We start from the raw sequence: 23,423 nt of genomic DNA on the forward strand, positions 1-23,423 counted from the left end.
AGAGCAAAACATTTTGAATGAAGTCCAGTCGGGATGTTCTGAGAAATAAATGACCCAGATGAATTAATAGATGAATATTCAAAACCACGGTAAGAAATGTACAGGTCTTGTTTGTTTTTTGCGAAACTAATCCTGATAAATGCTACGTGTTGTCTCTTATGTCAGTAAATAAGAACCCAAGAGTCTCTGTCCAAATATGTGACGTTGTATTGACGTAAAACACTTTTGACACACCTAAAAAAAATTGTATATGAAATCAATTATGATAAATGAGACAATTTGGGCCGGGTCAAATCTGTGACGTCACTCACTGGTAATAGTTGGATTAAAATGAAGACGTTTGCTCGCACATAAAAGCGGCTGCAGTCACAAGTACACATTTTCCCACATTGTCCTTTCAAATGACAAGTTGAATAAAAAAACAAACAAGGGTGTACAATGTCAAGGAAAACAACACGAAGAATGTCGTTCTCGTTCGCTCGCCCTCCCCTCTCAAATCCGGCTGCTCCTCACGCATCTCTTCGCTCAATAGACGAGCTTTCCCCTGGCAAGATGGCGTCGAGCGATGGCCTCTCGTCTCTGGTAAGACGACAAAAAAATGTCCACAAACCGGCCAGAACGTGTCCACAAAAAGTCCAGGCGCGTCACGACGGCGGTCGGTCAATCGTGTCGCGTTATCGACAGGAAACGTGGCTAATGCTAACCGGCTGAGAGGTCGACACGTGGTGTGCTGGAGGCATATCGTACCACCACAACATCGCCCACCGGGAAACCCGAGGATCCTTCCTTACCCTTGTTTTTTTTATTCAAATGGCGATTGGGGGAAAACAGCTTATGTGTTTTCGGGTATAACCTTTCTCACTTCTAACTCTGTATGGAAAAAAAATGGTGAGACAGTCGGAAAAAGTGCGCAAAAGACACAATTTCCAAACTTTGGGATCATTACACACCTTAAAAAGAAAACTCAACAATCCAATGAATCTACTTTAAAACTATTTACATAACAGTGCGTCTGCAGTTTGGTAAAGTTGTCCGGTAACTTAGTATGGTTTTGCACTGCTACCTAAAACTTAATTGTATTGCACAAGTTGTCAAAAACAGGCCTCACATTATTGTGAAATGGTGGGGCGGCCAAGTAAACAAACGGATCTCGAGCATACCGTCTACTGCGGTAAGCAGCCAGTCAACACTGCCTCCCACACCATTCCAAAAGCCATACGCACTCAAAGTCACAGATAATACATTGTCAAACATGAGAACTGTGACCCCATGTGACAAAAACAAACCCACCTGTAGATCACATGCATGCCTTTGCGTTTGAAAGGACAACATCAACTTTTGTCCGATGAATCAATGGCACATTTGGTAATCATTTCCTACCTCCAATTGATGATGTCAAGCTGAAGTCATTTTCCATCCTCAGGGTCCGGATGGAGCTTCAGCCGCCGCACACGCTCTGTCACTCCCCGCCGAGGCGTATGGGAACGATGTGAGTATGGTGGCGAGGTTCATCAGAACATTTGACGGTCGTGAAGGCGAAGCCGACGTTCACTTTACGTTTCAGGAGCACCTGGAAGTTATGTGGGCCATGAAGGCCTACAACCACGCCGAGGTTTATTTCAATGTGAGCATCGCCGGCAGGAAAGCGCCGATGACATTGAAGACCTTGAAGAGTTTTTGTTGTCATTGTCATTCAGCTCATATCTTCAGTGGATCCCAAGTTCCTGAAGTTGACCAAGATGGATGATGACATCTACTCCACCTTCAGAGAAACCTTTGAGGACCTGGATATCAAAGTGCTCCACCCGGACCAACTCAAGTCGGCGGAGGCCAAAGAGGTCGGCCACGTTTATTCACTCGGACGACTGACCGCAATTTCAAGATACCTGTATTGGGGGGGGCAAGAAGCAAACAGAATGTCATTTTGCTTTTCTTAAATTGATAGGGGGAAAGTGTATTAAAATCAGAATCGTAGTGGCCTACTTGTTAATTGGTGGTTTGGTTTGTGTCCAGAGATGGCGGCCCTTCTGTAACCGCTACGAAGGCCTGGTGGAAGACTTCAACTACGGGACTCTGCTGCGACTGGACTGCCAGAAGGACTACACTGAAGAGAACACCATCTTCGGTGGGTGCGCCAATTCAATTACATTGTTCTTATTGTCTAAATCCACTTCGGACTGCTGCCTTCGTAATCACTCCAAAGGGATTGTGAGTCGGTCCTATTTTTCATAAGCTTTTCTGTTGTTATTCCAGCCACCAGGATCCAGTTCTTCGCTGTGGAGATCGCCCGAAACCGAGAAGGGCTCAATGACACAATCTTCACGTCAAAGTCCTCTAAAAGTTAACCTACAACCGTGAGCTTCCCCCCACCTCCCCACCAAATGTTTTGTTATGCTGACAAGTGATAAAGTGTGTCTTTGAGTTTGTGTCTTGTTACTCAGGGGGGAAAAAAAGCAAAAGGTTTGGGATTCAGATGAGCATTGCGCTGGTGGAACAAGAAGTGAGCATATTAATCAGTCCGTTTATAAACCTTCTGATGTTTAGGCCGGTTTGTTGTGTATCTGCAGTCAAAGTGTCCCTAGGCTCGCATTGCCAGCCGACGTGGCCGAACCCAGAAATGAGGACTGGATTGTTAAACTGGTTAAATCTGAAGATGATGAAGCATATCTTGTAAAAAGGATGAGGTTTATTTGCAGTCACGACACAGCAGCTAATCCACATTCACGTCAGTGACAAACTGGGAAATCGATGCACACCTGAGCGCCTTCCTGCCTCCAGGGGGCGCCAGTGTTCCACACAGCACCGTGACACACACACATACACACACACGCATACGGGACCACAACCTGGTCCCAGGAATCCAGGAAGTAAACAAAAAGTTGGAAGAAGCACTCAAGTAGCGACGCGTCCGCCCGCCCGTCCGTCCGTCCATCTTTGGGGAAAGGACCCGGCCCGGTAGGGTACCCAGCTGACCTGACCCGATCCGCCCGACCTCTGCGCAATTCTGTTTGTTTTTCTGTGTTTCCAAATTGTTTGAAGGAGTGCAAAATGGGACGAGCAAAACGTGCCTTTGAAGATTATTTACACGATGCAACACTTTTTGATTTCTGTTTACCTTTCCTTGCTTCCATGCGCGTGAAGCGACGACAGCGTAGAAAGCTCAATCATCCCATCAATATCATATAAACATCACTGAAAATGTTAGCAAACAAAATGTACACTCGACTTTGTCGTCTTCTATACAAGGCAGGCGAGCTCGTTGGACTATTTGGCCCCCCGCCCCTCTCCTTAACCCCCCGCCCCAACCACCCTGTGATTGGCGTTAAAATAGATCTGTATATATTTATATATGCTCGTATCAACAAGGGGGCGACGAAATGCGCGGGACGGGACTGGTGCCGACCTCCCGCAGGTGGTGGGCGGGCGGGGCCGTGGTCTGTCGCCGGTTTGAGACGCGTGGGCGTGGAATGTCAGCTCATCATGTCGTTGCTGTTGACGCCGCACGTTGAGTTCTTCATGCTGTCGTTCACTTCCCGCCGGAACACCGACAAGTTCTGCGTGAACCTGCACCGGCACCCAACATGTTAGGGACACACCGCCTGCACGCTATGCGAGCAAGCAATCAACGGAGGTCATATTGAGACTGCTCAGCCAAGATGCTAACAGAACAGGAAATTCATGTCACAGCAAGAATGAGGGTAACTGCAGCCAAGTAGAGATTGTGGAGCTGTTATGTTTCGATAGGCTCACATAATCAGCGAAGCTGCCGTTAGCAGCTTAGTGACAGTTGGCTGTCGCCCAGTCTCCCCACCATGCAAAGACGAAGGGCAGCTGCAGCCACATGGAGACTCTGGAGGTCGGATGCTAACATGCTAAGCTATCAATATCACGCATGTTTGCTTGTTCTGAAGCCAAATGCTTAACTCCGGGCACACGGGGATCAATTGTGGTATGTAGGAAGTTAGTTAATATATGCTTAGTCGCATGGCTAAGGAGAATTGGCAAGAAGTATGCCGGCCTGACTCGTTCATTGCTCGGCTGATTCAAGTCTTTTCAAAAGTAATGATACACGGCTAAAAATTTTGCCAAATGAATGCAGATGGATAGTTTTCTTCCTTACTTCGATTGTGTGAATTTTATATCTGGCAAATCTGGACGAGGCCTGAGAAGTCAGCGCAGGAGGGTTGCTCACCTGTCTCTGTTCTTGGTCAGCAAGTTGCGTTCGATTCCTTCCATGAGGTTCTCAAAGCAGAGATGCATGGCCTGCTGCTTCTCTGGAGGTTGGCTATTCACGATGCTGTTGCGCACGTCCGCAAAGTACTGCAGATCACAACACGCTCCGCGTCAACACACGCTCGGGAGGTATGCGCACACGTAACACATTACCTTCTCGTTAAGGAGTATGAGCCCCAGTAGCGGTCGGGACATGGACCACTGGTTGCGGCAGTCCTCGAAGATGATGATGTTCAGCACAGTGGACAGCATCTGCACCGGCCGCCACAAAAGACACGCGGTCAACCAGGCGGCCGACGATTCTTTTGTGACTTTTTGCATTTTACCTGCTGGATCATCTCGGGGTGCTGCTGCATGATGTGCAGGAAGCGCTCGTCGGTGGCCATGGGCGTGGCTCGCTTCTTGGTGGAGCGCGACAGCTGCTTGAAAAGATACGTGACCATGTGGTCCAGGCTGGAACAGCAGCCCGTGCACACCATCGTGTCTGCGGGGGACACGCAGACTAAACGTCAGCTGCTTGAGCCAGCGTCAATTCATGTCATGGATTTTTGTTTGCCACGCTGGGAAAGAAAGAGCGGCTACCTCGAAACTGTCGTCAAAGCGCACTACATACCGAGTGCGGTGAGCCCTTCCGAAATGGACGACAGGATGTACATGACCATGTGAGGCTCCAAGCTGGCGATAAAGTTCATGTGGTCCTGGGTGAGGACCTCCAGCAGGGAGTAGAAGGACTGGCTGAGCTTGGGGTAGTCCTATGGGGGTCACAGCGTTACTATGAGGTCACGAACTAGAAGGTTCCGCGAGGACGCACGCACGCGCGCACACACCAGCAGGTCGCTGTGAGGGATGGACAGCAGCAGCTTGATGAAGGTCTGCAGGGCGTTATCCAAGGCGTCGTCGCCGTACAGGCGAAAGACGCCAAAGTTGACGTAGTTGCCGCTCAGCACCGCCTTCAGCATGGCGAAGCACACGCTCACACCCTTCAGCTTCACGCCGTACGCACGATCCTTTGGTACGTCGCCCAGCGTTAGGATGCGGTTGCCTGGGCAACCAAGCATCAAATCACGCAAGGAAAAACAAAAACAAACAGGTTTCTAACTCTTGAAATTATTTTCTAGGACATTTCCAGGACTCCTTGATGCTGTCCGAGTCAAGTTACATCCGCGATGTCAGCAGTTCTCACCGTAGGTTGTGATCATCTTGCTGGTCTCCCGGAAGAGCAGGATGCCATTTGGCGAGGATACGTCAAACTGCAGCCTCTGCGACCTGCAATGCAAAGTCATCACAAGGTCACACACACACAAAGAAAACATACAAGCGAGGACAACACGCACACAAACTCCTGCACTCATAAAACCAGAGCATCATACAAGGTTGTCCAGATTAATGGCCGACAAAGCGTACGATTATGGCGGCACACACGCCCACCTGTTGTGAACGAGCTCAGCCATGAGCTTGAGCACGGGCGTGGTGCACGCCGGGTCGTGGTACCACAGCTCGATGGCCCGCTGCAGGATGGGCATGTAGGCCGGATATCTGGCCATGCGGGTCAAGGGCCCATCAAGCGCTACCATGGCAAAAATACACACACTCCAGCTAAAAGAAACTAAACTCATCTCAGAAGACCGCGGAAAGGATACATCCAGTCGAAGAGCATCATGAAGCTGGTTTTGGCGTTGAAGGCAAACGCGATCCCTCGCAAGTCTCGAACCAGGCCCACCAGAGTCCTCTGCAAGACAAAGTCCCACAGGGCTCCACGTTAGGACCGCTGACGCTTAATCTGACCTGGTGTATGTGGATGCGCATCACCTTGGCCTCCTGCTCGTTGAAGGTGTTGGTGCTCAACATCTGGGCCACGGCTTCGAAGGCCACCGTCAACGGCAGCATGAACTGCTCAAACTGCTCCTCGTCCTCCCCTGCATCAATACATGCACGCCAAAATGCTGCTTAGGATCACCAGAGAGGAGTTCAGTTACACTGAGCGTGCTCGTATCTCAAGTTCGCAAGCCAAAATCATACAAAATCCGCCCGAGCGAAAGCTCGTGTCTCAAAACACTTTGGGTCAAATCACTCCCCTCTCAAGGTGCCACGGAAGTAACCTGGCAGCGCCCAAGCACACCTTTTCTCCCCCCCAAAATTTGCCAAAATGCGGGACACGGCGCTTACCCAGATCAACCATGAGGAGGCGCCCCAGCGCGGTGTAGAAGGTGGTGCGGCACCTCATGTCGCTCAGGTTGGACTGGTTGTTGACGCCCAGGAAGGAGAAGTGCTCGCTCTGCTGACAAAGCACAAGGAAAAGAGCCGTGGTGGCGGCGGCACTGTCGAGGATGGAGACGGGGACCAAATACTCACGGTGTGATTGTTGAGCATGAACTGCACGGCGCTCAGCTTCACCAACTTGCGGACGCTGCTGTACGTGCACGTGGCCGTCAAGGACAAAGCAAATTCAAGCAAAGACCTCAACCTGTTGACGGGAGCTGAACGCCAACAGGATGATCTGCCTCGAAAATAATCCAATTGAAATCAACCCTCCCCCATTTTGTTTAATCAAAAACAATCATCCCAGGAAAAAGTCTCGTGTCGGTTTCCGTGACGACAACGGCTGACCCTAACGCTCGCTTTGCACCTAAAAAAGGCAAGGTGAACATGCATGCGCTCGTCGATAAGGATATCCCAAGGAGAGGTCGTTGAGGAGCTGCAGGGTCTTGGAGGTGATGGGTTCACACTGGCCCCAGTACTTCAAGTTGGTGATGCTGGAACGAGGGGGGCGGGAGGGGGCATTTTCAGGAATGTTAGCATTATTATGACCATTAGGAATTCCTTCGATAAGGGCAGGAGATGAAGAAGGAGTAAAAGGAGTAGAATAAGCCGCACAAAGAGGAAGTAGAGGTCGAAGAAGGACACGTAGTAGAAGGAGACGAGGTAATGAAGTTGAAAAAGAGAAGCGATGCCGTCACTCACATTTTGCCGATGAAGACGCTCAACACCATGGTCTCGTCGTTTAGGCCCAGCACCTCCGACAGACGACGATACAGCTGCAATCAAACACATGGTGAACCTCAAGTTAGGCAGCAAAAATGAGTTTAAAAAAGAGGAAAAAAATAAAACACACGAAAAGAGAAAATTTTCAGTAATGCTGGTTGTCAACTTCAAACCGGAGTAAAACAGTTGTGATTCTGCATTTTCTCCGCCGGGGAGTCGTTGGCGAGCCTCCTCACCTTGGACGATTTCTGCACCTGGTCACCGATGTAGATCTTGCGGAACTGCTCGAAGAAGCTGAGCATGGCCAGCTCCAGCCTCTCGTTGCCGGCCTGAGCCAGCCGCGAGTCGGTCAGGTTCATCAGCTGCAGCACCCTGAGCGGCACAACCAGAGGGAATGTCGGCGTGCGGGGGAAACCCACCACCAAGGGGGGAGGACAAGACCAAAGAAAACAAAAGAAATGAAGGGCTGAGGACGAAGAAGGAGATTGGGCGAGCAAATGCAAAAACGGCGGCGCACCGGCAGACGAGCTCCCCGTCCATGGCGTCCTGCTCGTCAGTGCTGGCGAAGGACACGCGGCCGCCGATCACCGCCCCGATGATGTAGACCAGCCAAGTCAGGCGACCTAAGAGGTGGGAGGAGAGGAGTGAACGTCAGGGGCAACGATCGCACAGCAACCTGGCCGGCACGTCGGCAAGCCACGCACCTTCCTGCACGGTGACGTCGGCGGCGCCCGAGTTGGTGGACTGGAGCAGCTCCTGGTAGCTCTGCGCCGCCTGGTCGAAAAGCTGCACCAGCAGAGCGCACGTCTTCTCATACTCGCACCTCCCGATGGTGGACAGCTGGTCCAGCTGCTGCTGAACCAAGCCGGCGTCGTCCAGGGGGTCCTCCAGACCGTCTCTGCGACCACACAAGACCGTGAAAAAAGCTATTCAGGTTTTTTTTTCTATTTTATAAAATTAACCCTAAAAGCCTATGCAGATAAAACAGTGAGCCCCCTGCTGGCTCAAACTAGTGCTTACACGTACACTGCAGGGAAAAAAACACATTTTCAAAATACAAAGCGGAGGAACACTAGAACTAATAAAGTAATTCAACTGTTGATTAGTTCTTTCACTGAATCGGATACAAACCTTTTTTTTCTTCATTTTTTTAATTCAAAATCAGGACATTTTCAAAATGACTTGCCACTTTTGGCTACTTTGTTCGGTTTTATATGCATGTGTATGTAATACATATACGGGGGGGGCTGACCTGAGGATGACATGGACCGACTCCAGCCGCGACGTGATGTAGGCCTTGGTGACCTCGGGCGTGTAGGTCTCCAGCAGGTGTGGCTCTGTGGCCTTGACGTACGGCACCGAGGCTGCCAGGCGTTGCCACAAACTCAGCAGGTAGTGCACGCTGTTGGGGGCAAACTCCCAGTGCTGAAACACGTCAACACAGACCTCATTTATTTTTATTAATTGTCACAGAGACACAAAAAAAATAATCGCTGTCCACACACAGTAAAACTGTACTCGGTTGTGAGTTTGTGGCTACATAGAAGGACTTATGTTTTTAAGACTTAGGTTGAAAATCTTTTGACATGCTCTGCAGTGAAGGAGTTGCAAAATTTGAAAGAAAAACTCAAAACAAAAACCAACTCTAAATGTTGGGCAGGTGGTCCGCGGCTGGGCGGCTCACCTGCAGGCTGGTGACGGTGAAGTTGGCGATGAGGCGGATGACTTCGGGGTAGTTCTCCACCTTAACCAGCTCGCCCAGCTGGTAGTTGCTCTTGAGCCGCGCCAGCAGCCGGCAGAACTCGTGGTAATTGTTGGGGTCGGGCAGACACTGTGTGGGGGCCACGCGAGCGAGGGGGTCACAAACGCACACAAAAGTGCACACGCGCTTCCCGGCGGCGAGACGGACCTGCGGGTTGGCCAGTATCCTCTTGACGCCGTCCACCAGGTGCGACAGGAACTTGGCTCTCTCGGCATTGTTGAAGAGGGACCTCCTGACGGAAGCGATCTGGACCAGACATGACAGCACCTGCGCGGACACGGAGCAGAGCGGGGCGGGGTCAGCGCCGGGCGGGACTGGTTGACGGCTGACTGCTGCTTGTGCCACTCACCAGCGGGGAGAGAGAAGGTGGGATGGAATGATAAAGGTTGAAGAAGAGCTGCAGGGTGGACGAATCCAGGAAGGCTGCGCCAGCAATTAAAAAAAAAGTACAATGTGTGTAGGGCTGAGAATCAATTATTGATCTTCAACCGAGTTGTCAATTCAATTGAGCATTGAAGAGTTGTTGCACCACAAGAGATGTTAAATCTCGCGCCCGAAAGCGATGCCAAATGAACGCTACCTGAGCGCCAGGATGTGGGGATCTGCACCGTGCACAGGTCGTCGGACGACTCGTCGGTGGACGTCCCGATGAAGTCGTAGTTGAGGCAGTTGTAGCTCAGTTTAAGAAGCTGCATCAACAGCCCGTGTTGCGACTCGTCGTTCAAGTTCAGGTTCTTGCCGGACGCCTGCCGCGCAAATCGCAACAATCGGACGCACGCCCACACATCCTTTGAATAAAATTTCCTCCTCTGTCTACATGCCCCCCAGTCGATTGGGGCTGTGAATCCAAATTTGACTCGACATGAACTCCTGCTTGAAGAAAGGTCACCTTGCTGGTCGCTACCGACTGACCTGTTTGAGGAGGTTGCAGGAGAGCGTGAAAATGTCAAAGAGGGACGAGTCCCTGAAGGACGATGCGATCTTCCTGTGCTTGGTCAGCGGGTGCGCCGTGTCCGCCTGTCGACAGAAAGACCGTTAGGCGTCGGTGTGCGTCCCCCCCACCCTCTTGCCCGCCTCCGCACACCCACCTGGTTGATCTCGTTGGTGAGCTGCGACAGGATGGTGACGCCGATGATGCAGTGCTCCACGCTGTCCTGCAGAAAGCGCGTGACGTCGGCGATGACGTTGCGGAACACATAGTCGTCCTTCTGCGAGTCGAACCAGCCCAGCTTGGTGATGCGGGCGTACAGCTGGATGAGGGCCTGCGTCACGAAGGCGGCCAGCTTGGGCCGCGTGGCCAGATAGTTCAGCACGTAGTTCCCTGTCGGCACATGCTGCGCGTCACAAGTGTGGCGAAGCCACGACAAAATGGCAACGTGGATGCTACAACTGCTCACACGCACTACTTTTAAGTCATTCACTCCCAAAGACGTTTTTAAACGTCTTTTCAGACTTGGTCTAGCATTGGCTGGTACTGAATAGGACATCAAGGACAAACCTTTGCAAGAATATGATTTATTCGCCTCTTCTGCTGACTATTGCGTAAGTGGAATAAGAATGAAGCGGGCGAATGGCTGTTTTGACCCTGTAGTGCCCTCGGCTTTCGACTCCAGCCGTCCTGGCTGCTCACCCGTTTTCTGGGTTTCGGGCCCGGTGCCATTGGCAAGTCGATCCCCATACGGCGAGGACTATGGTGTGCTATTGCGAGGGTGGCACTCACGAATGTCGATGCGCTGCTCCAGAGGAAGGGGGTTGCTGGTCCTTGACACCAGTTTGGACAAGCAGGTGGCCGCCAGCAGCTGCGAGTACGACGACTGCAGGCACACAAACATGCTACATTACAGGACACACGATTGTCATTCGGGTACCAGGTCGACGCGGCCTTATTTTAAGCTACTCGTAGAGGCTGCCGATACAAATCACCGATACTTAAGGGGAGAAAATTGAATAAATAAAATCAAAACAAGAAATCGAACATTGAGTAAGTCCTTCTTGGAAGTAGTTGGAGCTTTTCTGGGGGACTTTGAACCTACAGGCGAATTGCAATGTGCTTCAGAAAGAAAGGACCAGCTGTCAATTGTGGGCCACCACAACGGTCCGAGGTGTTCCGCACATGTCCAACCAAGTCGAAATAGTTGACATCCATTTTCGTGCAAACAGCGCGTGACCGAGCGTCGAAAAAGACATCATGTGGTAGAACGATTTGAAAATGGAAGCGCCCTGCTAAGTCATCATCTATTTTGCGGATAAACATGTTGTTTCATCACTGATTGGTTTTATTTTTCGAGCCCGTCTCAGTCTTGTTTAGGTCTTGTTTTAGTCTCTGTTTCGATTGAGTGAGTTCCGGTCTGAGACAGTGGGGTCTTAAATACAACACTAAGTCAGACGTTCAGTTCATCTGAAAGGGTGTGTGTGTGTGTGTGTGTGTGGGGGTTCCTCCTCCACTCACAAATAAAAGCAAGCTTATGTGGCGTGACGATACTCACACTTCCTCTCTCGAGCAGCAGCTGACACTTGCTGAGGCAGTCCGGCCCATTGGTGAACTCCACCAAGGCTTTCTCTGCTTGGTGGCGTACGGCCGTGTCAGCCGTCTCATACAGCTGCTTGCACAGGATCTCCAGCTGGGCGAGGCCCTGCGGCGATACACACGCAGCGCTTATCAGCACAAAACACACTCATGCAACCCCATGCGTGGAGGACGGTGGAGGTGCGCCATGCGTGCGAATTTCGCCGGCGGCAGTCGACATGATTGCAGTTGGATGTGTCGAGTCGCACCGTCACGTCGCAAAAGATGCCGCGGCGCCGAGTTTCAGCACGGGCGATGTGACAACCGGGGGTGAAAGAGATACCAGGCAATATCACAAGTGCAGCTCTAAAATGTTATTTGTGAAATCTTTAGATAAATAGCTTTTTCACATTCAACACTCATGGGTAAACAGAAAATAAATAGGAGGTCAAACAATTAATTTAGAATCAAATCAATTTTGATTATCAATAAATTGGTTTGAGACCTTGATTGATTTGGAATAGTTAAAATCTTTGGAATTTCAGCCTTTCAACAGTAAATCGTGCCAATTTTCTGTAATTCTCCATGGAAGCAAACCGATTATCTTTTGTGTTGAACCAAAATCAAGCAGTGGCTCTGACTTTGGACAGCAAAGATCAATATTTTTTGCCAATTTTCTGACAGACGTTAGAGATCAAATCAGGAAGCTGAAATAATGTGGTCTTTTTTTAAATGAAAGTATGGCAATTAAAAGTTTTTAATCTGAACAATGGCAACAATTACAGGCTAATTTGATAGCAACATAATCATTAATTGTATCCCTATTTCAAACAGGGTAAATCCATTCGTGAGTAAATTAAGATTATATGTGGCTCAAGAAAATTTGGGCAATATTATTGGGACTGAATAACCCATGCGAAAACAACCGTCCATGCCCAAGTTGATTGAAAGCAACGTGGAGCGTTTGGGCGAGCCGCGAACGCAGACGGACGCGTTTGAGGTGACGAGTGCGTGGACATTCCTGGACTTCAATCGACGTCTAGTGCCAGAGAGCAACAGTCGCGGAGGTTAGCTTAGCCACCTAGCGGGCTAAGTGGCCAACACGGCGCTGCTTAGTAACCAACATAAACAACGCGACAGGAAACGGAGTCGATTCGCTCGCTTCAAGCTCACGCACGCGCCCAGAGTTTTGTCCGTTTCTCCATCAAAAACGACAACAACGAGAACAACAAAGAGGGTTGTTTGCAACCCAGCGGGCGGGAGGAGTTGTTGATGGCTCAGCTTATGCTAACGTTAGCATGGCTAGCTGGCATCTCTGAAAGCGCAGCAAAATATCCCGGGAGGAAACAATAGCAAAAAAACAAAAGGGAAAGAAAACAAAGGAGTAAATTGGAGGTTTCCAATGTCGTTTGTAAGCGTTCGCCAGGCGACCGAGGTAGGCTGCCGGCGGGCGGGCAAAAGAAGGCACACGACCAGTATGCTAGCCCGCCACAGTCGCCCTTAATTGTTGTCTCCCGATACTACCATTAAAAAAAACGGGCGGCATTATTCCGCGCGCAACACGCCTGCCTTCTGCCCGGGGACGCCTAGCGTCGAGAGCCCGCGCGGCGACGCCATCGCCGGGCTAACGTTGCGACAGCAGGCCACGCAGCGGCCGGTGGAGTCGGGCGACTGCAGAGTCCTTCGCTGCTCCAGCGGGCCCGGCCCCCTCCGTCCGCCCGCGGCCTCCTCGCCGGGACCCCCGACGCCCGCGGCAGCCTAGTGGCTCCGTTCGTCCGGCGCGTGCCGACGTCGCGGCGGTTGCAAACACGCCAAGCCCCCGCTCACCTGCACATGATCCGCCATTTTCCCCCATTTCATGCACCTCTCACTCCGCTTATGGCTAGTCATGCGCGCGACAGCGCCCCTGACGGCGGCCCCGCCACTGTACCGCCGACAACCAAACTCGATTTGGATTTGAAGCCATTAATTAATCCCATTTCATTTTTATTCGTTTCGGGAGTGCAGTCACTTTTGTTTCGTCCAATCGTTTTTTAGCAATATGAGATCATTGGATGAAAAACGGTTTACCTGACTACGATTAATCCATTGCTCTTCATTTGTGGCAAAACGCTCTTCCGAAAAAGCTACACCCAAATTTCTCCACCTTCAACTCTCCAAATTGAGGCCTGTTCTATAATTATTCTATTAAATCATGATATCTATTAATACTACAACACATTCCACAAGTCCCCATTACCACATTTTCCACGTTAAAAGTCGCTCTCTGACATTATTGCCACCCACTACAATAATGTATTGACATTCTAAATTGACAACATTCTAAATTCAAAATGTGTTCCGTGTTTCATAATTCCAAAATGAGTTCTGGTCAGCATTTGCGTGCAAGTCCTAAAAAATTGCAAAATAAAAATTTGGGTGGATTTTTTTGGGTTCAATGTTCCCCGTTTTTATATTGTTTCGTCATTGTTAATGCGTTTTTATATTGTATGAAGTTCAACACATTTCCTGTTTTTTTTGCAGCTTTACTTAAGTTGTATCATTGAAGGCGGCCTTTCCGAACAGTTTGAACAAAAACGACGACTCGCAATGCCGAGTAGAGCCTGTGAGAGGCGGCGTGTCGTCGCTACACCGACAGGCCAGTGTGAAATGTCCCCGAAGAAGAAGCGAAACCGAAAGCGAGCAGCGGAAACGTCTAACACTCATTTCAGTCATCACTTTAGTTTATTCCTGCAAACGTTTAAATGATGTAATCTCGAAATTATTTTAGTTACATTCGCTTCTGACGACATAACGCATTGTTACAAGAATGGTGCCAATGTCACTGTGGTTACATTACAACAGCAAAATATCTACACTACTCCGCTTAATGTTATGTGAGGGTAATGGCATTTTACACTTTTTGGAGGCCAGTGACATCTGGATCACACAGAAGCAACTGCTGCCAGGCCACGGAAAAAAAACCAAATTTAACCATTTTAAATTAACGTTTTATCGTGAGAAGTTTAAATGTTAAAACGTGAGGTTTGACTAATGCACTGAGCAAAACAAAACGAAACAATTGTTTCCGGTTCAGGTCCGCCGCTATGAAACGTGACATTCATCACATTCAACATTATAGTCAACAAATATTAACAAAATAACCAAAACTAAGATTGAAAAAAAATATATAAAATAAACACAATTCTATCAAAAATGTCCTATGTTTTCATCTTTGTCAATAAATTTGATACACTCTGAGCTTTTGGGGTTTATTTTTATATTTCAGGATAACTGTTTGGCCATAAAGAAGGGAGATCAAACAGTTGTTTGGGAATTGTAGTTAAGTTTATTAAACAATACTTATTGTGACCTTTTTTATCCTGCATTCAACAAATACAGTATTCCATATACAAAAAAATGATGTTTAAAACTAATAAAAATTGGAGCATTGAAGTGAAGTATTTATTAAATACTTTAAAATCTAATTGATTTAAAAAAACAAAAAAAGGATGATAAGTGATCCTATAATTATCTTGTATTTTTCATTAAGTTTAAGGCATATATTTAAAATTCAAAACAAGTTAGTATTTGTTCGTGGGCTTCTTAACAACGCTGGCCGCCACATTGAAGCAGAAGCAGCAGGGTGTGTCCTACCTGGATGGGGCAGCCAATCATATTGCAGCGGGGTGTTATCTTACTGCAGCCAATGCTTGCTCTAAGCATGGCTGCATCACGAGCAGTCCAAATCCATCCTAATCAGGGGACAGACGACTTCATACAGAAATGGAACCTCCCAAGACAAATTTCAGAGCCCGATCAAACCAAGAAAATTGAAAGAGCTAGCCAGCAGCTAATGGCTAGGTTGGCAGCCTTGGCAGAGGTCAGGAGTTAAGACGCTTCTTACGGTCCAAAAATCTAGACTAAAAACGTTCTCATTCCGTTTTAGCCCCACCCTTCATCCTCAGTGCTCTGGTGGTTGGCCCACTGGGGACAGTAACGTGGGAGGGTGGTGGGCGGTGGCGGTGGGCGGCCCCAAACGCACGTTGGCTGTGCATGGTCCCGAAGGTGCGTGGGCCCACCCTGCCAGTTGGCAGCATGGGGAAATGCCCTTCCGGAGGGGATGGAGGCAGGATGTGCAGGCGGAAACGGAAGCAGGCTGCTTCTTGGGGGCCGGTAATGTTGGGCACTTTCATGTTGGGGCCGCTCATATTGGGGACATTCATGTGGGTGTCGGCTATTGCCTCCTTTTGGGAAAAATCTGCAGGAAGTAGGAGGAAAAAAAACTGTAAGTGTCTCCTATCACGCACGCACACGTACACACACACACACCGGGGGCTGTCATTTCGGGGCCACTCAGGCGGTTGTTGTCTTGTAGCTCTTGGTGAGAAAAATCTGAAGGAAGTGATAAAAAAAAACGGTGAGTGAATCCCTCTCTCTCTCGTACACACTCTGTGTAAACAAACAAATAACATTCGTGACCTTATAGATTTTCAATACCCCCCCAATCTTTGAGTTGTGTTCTTCCCGGCAGCTACACGCCGCAACGTACTGAAATTCATTTCCAGTTTGCAGCACCTGTTTATTAGCCAGTGCAGTATTATTCATTCGGATGTATATCCCTTTCTCGAAAAACTTGGACACGCTCAGCTTGAAGGATTACGGTGTCAATCTTAAATTAATTTAGCAATTACAATGGCTTTTCCGTCTGCCCCCGTCATCCCTTGGTGAGAAGCACACTTGTAGCTCCGATGACTGAGTGTGAGCGTGAACTTGACGCCTTAGAGCCTGCGCAAACCGGTGCCCGTACCTGCACCGACGGCCGCCTGCAGGCGCGCTACCGGCAGCCGGTGTCCGATTGACGGCTTGTCCAGGCACCGACGTTGGCGGATGATCGTCTATGCCCTCGTTGCTGCCCGGACAAAAGCATGTGTGAGCGGGACAGGCGCGCACACACGCAATAAGTATACAAGCAAAGACGCGCATGCCAATCGTAACGCTTGTGCTACCTTCTCCGTGGGCCAGTGAGAAGGTCATCGATGTAGTTGCTTCTCTCCATGTTGTGACCGCGACTCGAGTTAAACACTGAAAAAACACACACACAAGGGCACGCAATCATGTCCCATGCAAATGCACCACGCGTGCGCTTGTGTGTGTAACTTACATTTTATGGCCTTGGCAGGATCCATCTCGTCCACGTCTATGAGATACCTGACACGTAGGAAAAACATGCGGCAGCGGTAAGACGGTGTCGCCTGGGATACCTCAACCAACCACGTACGCACTCGCACGCCCAAACACATACACTCGCTCTCCGGATTTGCCACACACACTTAATGACTACGTGGAGCACAGGCACCTGCAAATCATGTAGCCAGTACGGTTGAGTCCGTGCGTGCAGTGGACACCGATCAGCTTGTCTGCAACACAAAGTGGAAAGGCGAGGTCAGAACAGCAACCAAAGGCGGTTGCGACGGGTAGCAGCAAGCCTGACCGTTGTGTATGTTATCTCGAAGGAATTGGCGAACGGCTTGTTTAAAGGCCAGGATGTGACCGTCGGCGGGGACCACGTGACCCTCCGTGGGGATCTTGACACAGCGTAGTGAAGTTGGGAGGTCCTGCAGCATGGGTCGGACAGGGGTGGCGATCGAACAAACCATACTGATTGGCACACAAGATCCTATGTTGTCTGGCAACATAGAATCTTGCCATACAAACCGTCGCGCAGAACCAGACGGGACTGCTTTCCAACGAGAATAGTGGTCCAATTCGGCTTGCCATCCCACACAGATTTCCAGGAAACTTTCCCATTAAATGACTTCATTAAATGACTTCAAAAGGCTTAAAAACAACCCACATTTGGTTGCCTATAACACACCAATTATTTGCTTATTATTTATTTTTATTATTATGTTTATTTATTATTATGTTTATTATTATTATTTATTTATTATAGTTAATGTATAATATGCATTCCCACTAGTCTAAGCTCAACATTCGGATGAAAATTGCCTCCTTTTAACTCCCATGCAAAGTTTCCAGGTTTGCGTGAAAAGGTCGAGGAATAGAAGGTGCCGGTCAAACGGGCGATACCTGGGGCCCGTAGTAGCGCGTGGTGAAGGTCAGGTCAATAACAAGTCCCAGTTCTTGTTGGTCTTCCTGCATGGCGTCCAACAGCTCCCACGGTCCGAAGACCTGAGCGGGCTCTAGGCCTCGGTTTAGAGACTGAATGGGAATGATGTTAGCATTTGCAACAGTTTACCAGGCATGACGTCAGATGATGACACGCTCACCTGCTTGAGAGGAACCTTGAAAGCCACAAAACGAGTCCCGCCGAGTCGCTTTCCCACCGCCTTGTAGTCCAGCCATCTGTGCGCGTGTTCACGCACGCACGCGCACACACACACACGCACACATCTAGCCTAAGAGTAGTTCTCAAAGTCAACCCCAAGGGTCTGCAAGCTATGGAATATATGTTCAAACGTATGTGGAAAATAAGCCAAAGAGTGACTCACCCATTAGGAAAATCTTAACGTGGCTTTATGTTCGAAAACTACAACCAATCGTCACCAAAAATCACGTGCACAACTCTACCTATGCCCACATCTCGATCTATGAAAATATTAAAACAATATCTTCTGAAATGAAGTGACATTCACCTTTTTTTCACTCGAGGGGGGGACACTTAATGCCCGTAAAATCCTATGTCATTTGCGATTTTTAAAATATGAAGCATTTTAAACTGTCTCACAAATTTTCAAGCTTGACATGAGTTTTGAGCTTGTGTTCAAGCAAGTCATCTCACCTGTCCGGAATTGGATTTTTTCGGCCGTAGCGGGGCATTTTCCAACCTAATGTGTTGCCTCCCGATTCCAAACAAATTAAAATTAAAAACAGTTTGCAAACGAACTTCTATTGCTCGTAGATGTTTCTCATGGCCGCTGAATTGCTTCCGTCATTTTCATTCGTGTTCCATGGCGAGGAGGCGACGCGCGAAGATGACGTCACCAGATGGTGTCCGCAGCTGCTTCAGGAACCACACAAATCGTGGGAGTTGTGTCACTTCAGTTTGTCATTGTTAATCGTAAATACGATGATTGGCGCTGCTCTTGATGTATTCATTGTTTATAGCCTTCTTTCAAATCAACGTCCTGTGAGTTCTGATCATGACTAATCTGCTACTCGTACCAGAGTGGGGAAAATGTTTACGAAAAGCACGTGAAAGACGGTTAAAAAAGTTCAGTTAATCTCAGATCAGTGAACGCGTCATTCGTCACGTTCTGAAAATTGCAACACGTGAGCCACGTTGAACTTCTCGTACTTCCGTTTCTTCGAAACAACACACGGCAATTATGCGTTTTTACATGTAGTTACAAAACAACAACAAAAGCTGCCATTCACAGCAGTCTGCCCTGAGCAGCAAAACAAGAGCAGTAGAAAATCTTCAACATTTTTTTCAATCACTTTCTTCACGAGGACAATGAAAGTTAAGGGTCATAAATGTCACCTTGAATTTTTGCTTGCGGAATTATTTTGATCAACAAGAGCACTTTTGTTACCAATTTAATAGTAAAGGGCTTCTTGGATCCATATTTACTCACCAAACACCTTCAAATAAATTAGCTTTCATCTGCATTTAAGCAACTTTGACAGTGAGTGATGACTCACACTCAGTTGTTTACCCATGCGTGACAAGTTCATCATTATCACGTGCTTTGAGACTTGATGACACAGCATGGGGTGAAATTGAGAATATTTATTTGTGTTTATAAAAGTTTGCAGTTTGTAAGTGAAAATGAGGCAAAACGAATCACGACAAAGTCAAATATTGACCACAAACTTGTCGTTTCCCCCCGACAAGAATTTTTTTTTAAACTTTTTTTTTTAAACACCTTGATGGCTGATTGACCGCCGCCACTCAAAGCCGATTGGCTTATCTATAGGAGGAGGAGGAGGAGGAGGAAGGGTCCAAGGTGGATGTGGGTGGAGCAAGCGTGCTACGCGGCGGCTTAGTGGTGAGGGCGAGCGGCTGGTCAGCTCCCGGCGACAAGCGGCCGCCGTGGCCGCAGGTGGAGTATGCGTGAGAGTGTGTGTGTTCAGTGTACGTGGGCGCGGGGGCGGCGGGTGACGCCAACGCCGCCGTGGGCGTGGCTGGGGAGTCCACGGAGGAGGCGGGGCTGGCCTGGGACAGGTGCGTGTGCGTGAGATGGGAGACTGTGTGAGGGCGGGACAGGTGAGTGCGTGTGTGCGCACTGGAGCTCGATGTGTGTGCGCGGGTTTGCGTGAGGAGGGCGTGTGCGTGAGGTGCCTCGTCGTGCATGGGGGACAGGTGCGTACGCTTGGGCGGCGGTGGAGAATCGTCTGTGGCGGCTGAAAAACAACGCGTGCAAGGGTGAGTGGCAACAACATATCATCACTGCCTGTTAAGCGTTGCCATCACAACACGGCTGCCTTACTCTCTTGATGGCTTCCGCCCTTGAATTTCTTCCTCTTCTTCTTCTTGCCCTGATCATGCACAAAAAGACGCACACCGACAAAGGATTAATAACATCAGTGACGAGCGGTGTACGTGGCGTACGTGGGTATACGGACGTAGTTGTCTCTGGCCGACCATCCGGGGTAAAGTTGCGAGTGCAGCAGCCGCTCTTTCCGGGCCAGCTCGTAGTATTTGGCCTGCTCGTCCTTGCTCAGAGAATGCCACTGTAAACACACACATTAAAGCATTACCACACACACACACACACTCTGGGACATCCACACGCAGGCAGCCACTGACCCGCTGTCCCAGTATCTGGTTGATGGTGGCGCTCTCCTTGACTTGGCACTGTGCAACCACTTTGGGCCTTTCGTCCCTCATAAACAACATGAAGGCATTGAGCGGTTTCTTGATGTGACCTTTGGCCTTCTGATCGCTGCTGCCACTAACATCTTGCGCTGTCGCCACTGGCTTCCTGGGGGTGGAGGAGACGGCAAAGGCATTTGATTGACTTGTAGCCCACCTGCCATGGGAGTGTGACCACCATATTGGATGTGGTAAAAAAAAAATCAGGTTTGCTGTCTGTGATACCTCAGCGGGCTGTGCTCTCGGGCCTCTTCGGGTTCCTGCTTGATGGCGACCCCTAAGAAGGAGCTGGGCGAGGGCACAGGCGAGGGTGAGGCGCTCACCAGGCCAGGGGATGAGCTGCTCCAAATCAGAATATAACACAAGAAGTACACAATGATGTCACTACAAGACACAACAACCAAATTAGAAAACCTGTCAAGAAAGTAGAAACGAGAGTGGAAAAAAAAGATTCTTGTGAGAATCGACAATTACAATTCAATTTCTATGAATTAACCAGGCCCGGCGCCGCCTGCCAGACCCCAGCTTGGACAACACACAAAGTTTGTACTCACAGCCAATCAAAGGCGTGCGCCATCTGAGCCACGTCGGCGGGCGAAACAGGATAGCGCGCAACGTGGGGCAGCCGGGACGAGCCTGCTGGAGAACACATGGGCGTGTTAGAGTGCGGGCAGGCCGGCGGGCTTGTTGGCGACTCTCACCTGCATCGGGCGAGAAGCTAGCCAATGCCCTTGGAGGCGGCGAGAAGGCCTCAGGCCGATAGGACAGCAGCGGGTGAAGATGAGCCATGTGGGCGGGCGCACCGCTAGACTGGAGGCGCACACACGCACGGCGAGTCACCTTATTGGCTGCCATGGTGTCATGTGACTTGTAGGCATCGCCGTTGTCTCTTACCAGGTGAGCCGGCGTGGCTGAGTCTCTCCTGGCTGCTCTTCCAGGGACGTCCAGAAAGGGCCACTGCCACGGCAGATACTATGCATGTACGTCCATCCAACCACCAGTAGAAACAGGAACACACACACACAGAAACATAGAAACAGAAAACAGACACAAACACATGTAACCCCACACACCAAAGCGCCAGCCAGACCTCTCACCCTAAAAGCCTGGTGGTCATGTGCCGACCGACTTACCGCATGGGCGCCCGCCGCCGCCAGCCCTCCACCAGTTAGATACGAGCCGCAAAGGTCTGGAATCATGAAGAAGGGGTAGCCCATGTAGGCCGGGTGCTGGAAGAGACCCCTAACCCCGGTCTGCCTCCTCAGCGCTGTCGCGTGACAACACGTGAAGGAAACATATATCATCACCAGGGTCATAACAGTTTGGAAGTTGTCATTCATTTTTTTCCCCAACCCTCTTAGTTTTGACTTTTTAGAGAAGGTTTATTGTCTTATAAAAGCACTCGTTTTTATTTCGCCAATGATGAAATTTTTAACTCTTGTTTTGTTTTCAGATCACATTATGTCAAACACATTATTAACATATCGCAACACAGAACAAACAAGACTATCCATCGATCCAATCAGCTATTTTAACATCTAAAACATATTTTGTGATTGGCTATTACTAAAGTCTTAAGTCGCAGATCTAATCAAGAACAACATCAACCGAATTGGCCAATTAAATGCTTCAACATATCCGTTCACCTGTGACGGCACACCACCGACTACATTCGGCTACAACTCACAGTTTTTGGTGCAACCTGTTGATATGTAAGAATTGTATTAACGTGCAATAAAGCGCCTCTTTGATGACCGATTAATTGTTGATGAATCTGTTAATTGTTGCAAATCTACAGGGAGTTGAAGATGGATGGTCGATGAATCGCTAAACCTCTAATCCATCCAATGTTTGTTTACACAATGGGGTGTCGTCTGGGATGCACACGGGACCTTGTCCAGGTTCAACAACAACAACAACCGAAACACCAACAACAAACACCACGATGCGTTCAATGACTGGAGCGATACCTTCCCCAAGCAGCTGGCTGCTTCCAGCCTGGACGGCAGAGTCTGACTGACGTCTGGCTCGTCTGTCTGCAGCCTGCCCGGACACACGAGACTGAGAGAAGATAGAAAAGCAGTGCAAAAAAAAGTTGGCAGGCCAGCGGCTCGCTCACCTCTGAATCCGACGGGCTGTTATTTGTCTCGGATTCGTTGACTAGTGACGACTTGACGTCATCCAGGTCCCGCTCGGCGGCGGCGGCGGCCGCTGTGGTCGTTTTATCGTCGTTTTCGCCCTCATCCTTGAACGGGATCAGCTCGTCGTTGGCGCCCAAGTCGCCGTCGTCGCTCAGCTGAGGCATGCTAGCGAGTGTATTAGCCTCGGACGGAACACACTTTTTACAAGAACGCGTCGACGCCGGCCGCCCGCTCCGTGAAGTCGACTAGCCGCTTCCTTGAGCGACGGCGACCACATGCGGTGCTCCACTTTTTCGGCAAACGGGCGCAAAAAAAAGCGCGTTGGAAACACTTGCCAGCGGCAGCTAGCTAGCGCTTAGCTGTTAGCCTTTAGCTTCCTGCGCGTCTGTCTGCCTGAGGCGTTCATTGACGGCCTGACGTCGCTCGGTGTGCCACAAGTTACACACGTAAACTCATCAAATATGAAACGTAAAAGGCGTAAAAAAATTTAAGTTGGCGTATCGAGGTAACTGGTGAAAAGTTTCCGCCCCTCGGCATTCGCTTCTAGTTGCTCCTAAGAGTAAGGCAACTTTCCTACATTGTTGGCGCCGTGTGAACCTCTCACGGTGTTCCCGGGAGCCTGCGCGCGCCCGTACGCGGGCCGTGTTCCAAACGAGCGTGCACGTACGCGCGTGACAAAGGCACGTCCCAGGGAAGTGGAGGGTGGGGGACAAAGCGGAGGCCCTGTGCTCACTGACCCGGGATCAGATGTTGTCATGCGAAGCAGATTTCGGATTTCCCGAGATCAGCTGTTTTAATGCAAAGCAAATTTCGGATTTTGTATCGCACAACAATAAAGTCTATCGCTCGATCGATCTATATATCATCAGTCTGAAGACATCAGCATGACAATATTTTCATTTGTTTTTTTGACAGACTGTATAGTTCCCCCTCATGGTGACAACAATTATCATCACCTGATTTTTTTTAAAGCCTCAA

At 49.4% G+C, this 23,423-nt stretch overlaps 4 protein-coding genes across 8 annotated transcripts; 1 reads left to right on the forward strand and 3 right to left on the reverse strand.

Annotated features, from left to right (window-relative positions):
- Positions 1-552: 552 nt before the first annotated feature.
- pbdc1 (polysaccharide biosynthesis domain containing 1) lies at positions 553-7,749 on the forward strand. 2 transcript variants are annotated; one of them, XM_052050944.1, is made up of 7 exons: positions 553-582; positions 1,424-1,489; positions 1,565-1,624; positions 1,698-1,838; positions 2,014-2,125; positions 2,254-2,354; positions 7,739-7,749. In XM_052050944.1, the coding sequence occupies exons 1-6, from the start codon at positions 553-555 to the stop codon at positions 2,343-2,345; spliced, it is 501 nt and encodes a 166-aa protein (XP_051906904.1). In that variant the 3' UTR covers positions 2,346-2,354; positions 7,739-7,749. The 2 variants fall into 2 exon arrangements, with proteins under 2 accessions (XP_051906904.1, XP_051906903.1); XM_052050943.1 differs by lacking the exon at positions 7,739-7,749 and having other exon boundaries at positions 2,254-2,421.
- xpo7 (exportin 7) lies at positions 2,669-13,417 on the reverse strand. 2 transcript variants are annotated; one of them, XM_052050585.1, is made up of 27 exons: positions 13,311-13,417; positions 11,464-11,610; positions 10,698-10,791; positions 10,066-10,298; positions 9,890-9,994; positions 9,558-9,723; positions 9,327-9,400; positions 9,125-9,244; positions 8,900-9,046; positions 8,468-8,640; positions 7,920-8,113; positions 7,733-7,838; positions 7,452-7,587; positions 7,195-7,268; positions 6,912-6,986; positions 6,586-6,655; positions 6,400-6,508; positions 6,043-6,149; positions 5,874-5,962; positions 5,662-5,769; positions 5,417-5,499; positions 5,061-5,275; positions 4,847-4,985; positions 4,560-4,717; positions 4,387-4,485; positions 4,193-4,320; positions 2,669-3,564 (listed from the first exon to the last, which is right to left on the reverse strand). In XM_052050585.1, exons 1-27 carry the CDS (start codon positions 13,371-13,373, stop codon positions 3,471-3,473), a joined length of 3,306 nt encoding a protein of 1,101 aa, XP_051906545.1. In that variant the 5' UTR covers positions 13,374-13,417; the 3' UTR covers positions 2,669-3,470. The 2 variants fall into 2 exon arrangements, with proteins under 2 accessions (XP_051906545.1, XP_051906544.1); XM_052050584.1 differs by having other exon boundaries at positions 6,400-6,511.
- Positions 13,418-14,188: 771 nt separating this feature from the next.
- Positions 14,189-18,700, reverse strand: dusp11 (dual specificity phosphatase 11 (RNA/RNP complex 1-interacting)). The gene is made up of 9 exons (XM_052050881.1): positions 18,268-18,700; positions 17,756-17,831; positions 17,556-17,687; positions 16,957-17,080; positions 16,822-16,882; positions 16,627-16,673; positions 16,472-16,547; positions 15,795-16,374; positions 14,189-15,723 (listed from the first exon to the last, which is right to left on the reverse strand). The coding sequence occupies exons 1-8, from the start codon at positions 18,303-18,305 to the stop codon at positions 16,146-16,148; spliced, it is 783 nt and encodes a 260-aa protein (XP_051906841.1). The 5' UTR covers positions 18,306-18,700; the 3' UTR covers positions 14,189-15,723; positions 15,795-16,145.
- A 503-nt stretch (positions 18,701-19,203) lies between these two features.
- On the reverse strand, positions 19,204-23,163 carry LOC127590989 (transcription factor 7-like 1-B). Of its 3 annotated transcripts, none has more exons than XM_052050709.1 (11): positions 22,424-23,163; positions 22,275-22,365; positions 21,438-21,571; positions 21,199-21,276; positions 21,006-21,114; positions 20,859-20,940; positions 20,530-20,643; positions 20,239-20,413; positions 20,055-20,162; positions 19,919-19,967; positions 19,204-19,832 (listed from the first exon to the last, which is right to left on the reverse strand). In XM_052050709.1, the coding sequence occupies exons 1-11, from the start codon at positions 22,607-22,609 to the stop codon at positions 19,396-19,398; spliced, it is 1,563 nt and encodes a 520-aa protein (XP_051906669.1). In that variant the 5' UTR covers positions 22,610-23,163; the 3' UTR covers positions 19,204-19,395. The 3 variants fall into 3 exon arrangements, with proteins under 3 accessions (XP_051906669.1, XP_051906668.1, XP_051906670.1); XM_052050708.1 differs by having other exon boundaries at positions 20,859-20,943; positions 22,424-23,162; XM_052050710.1 differs by having other exon boundaries at positions 20,859-20,943; positions 22,275-22,347; positions 22,424-23,161.
- Positions 23,164-23,423: the final 260 nt, after the last annotated feature.

The sequence above is a fragment of the Hippocampus zosterae genome, chromosome 18 (genome assembly GCF_025434085.1).
Source record: "Hippocampus zosterae strain Florida chromosome 18, ASM2543408v3, whole genome shotgun sequence".
Taxonomy (NCBI): domain Eukaryota; kingdom Metazoa; phylum Chordata; class Actinopteri; order Syngnathiformes; family Syngnathidae; genus Hippocampus; species Hippocampus zosterae.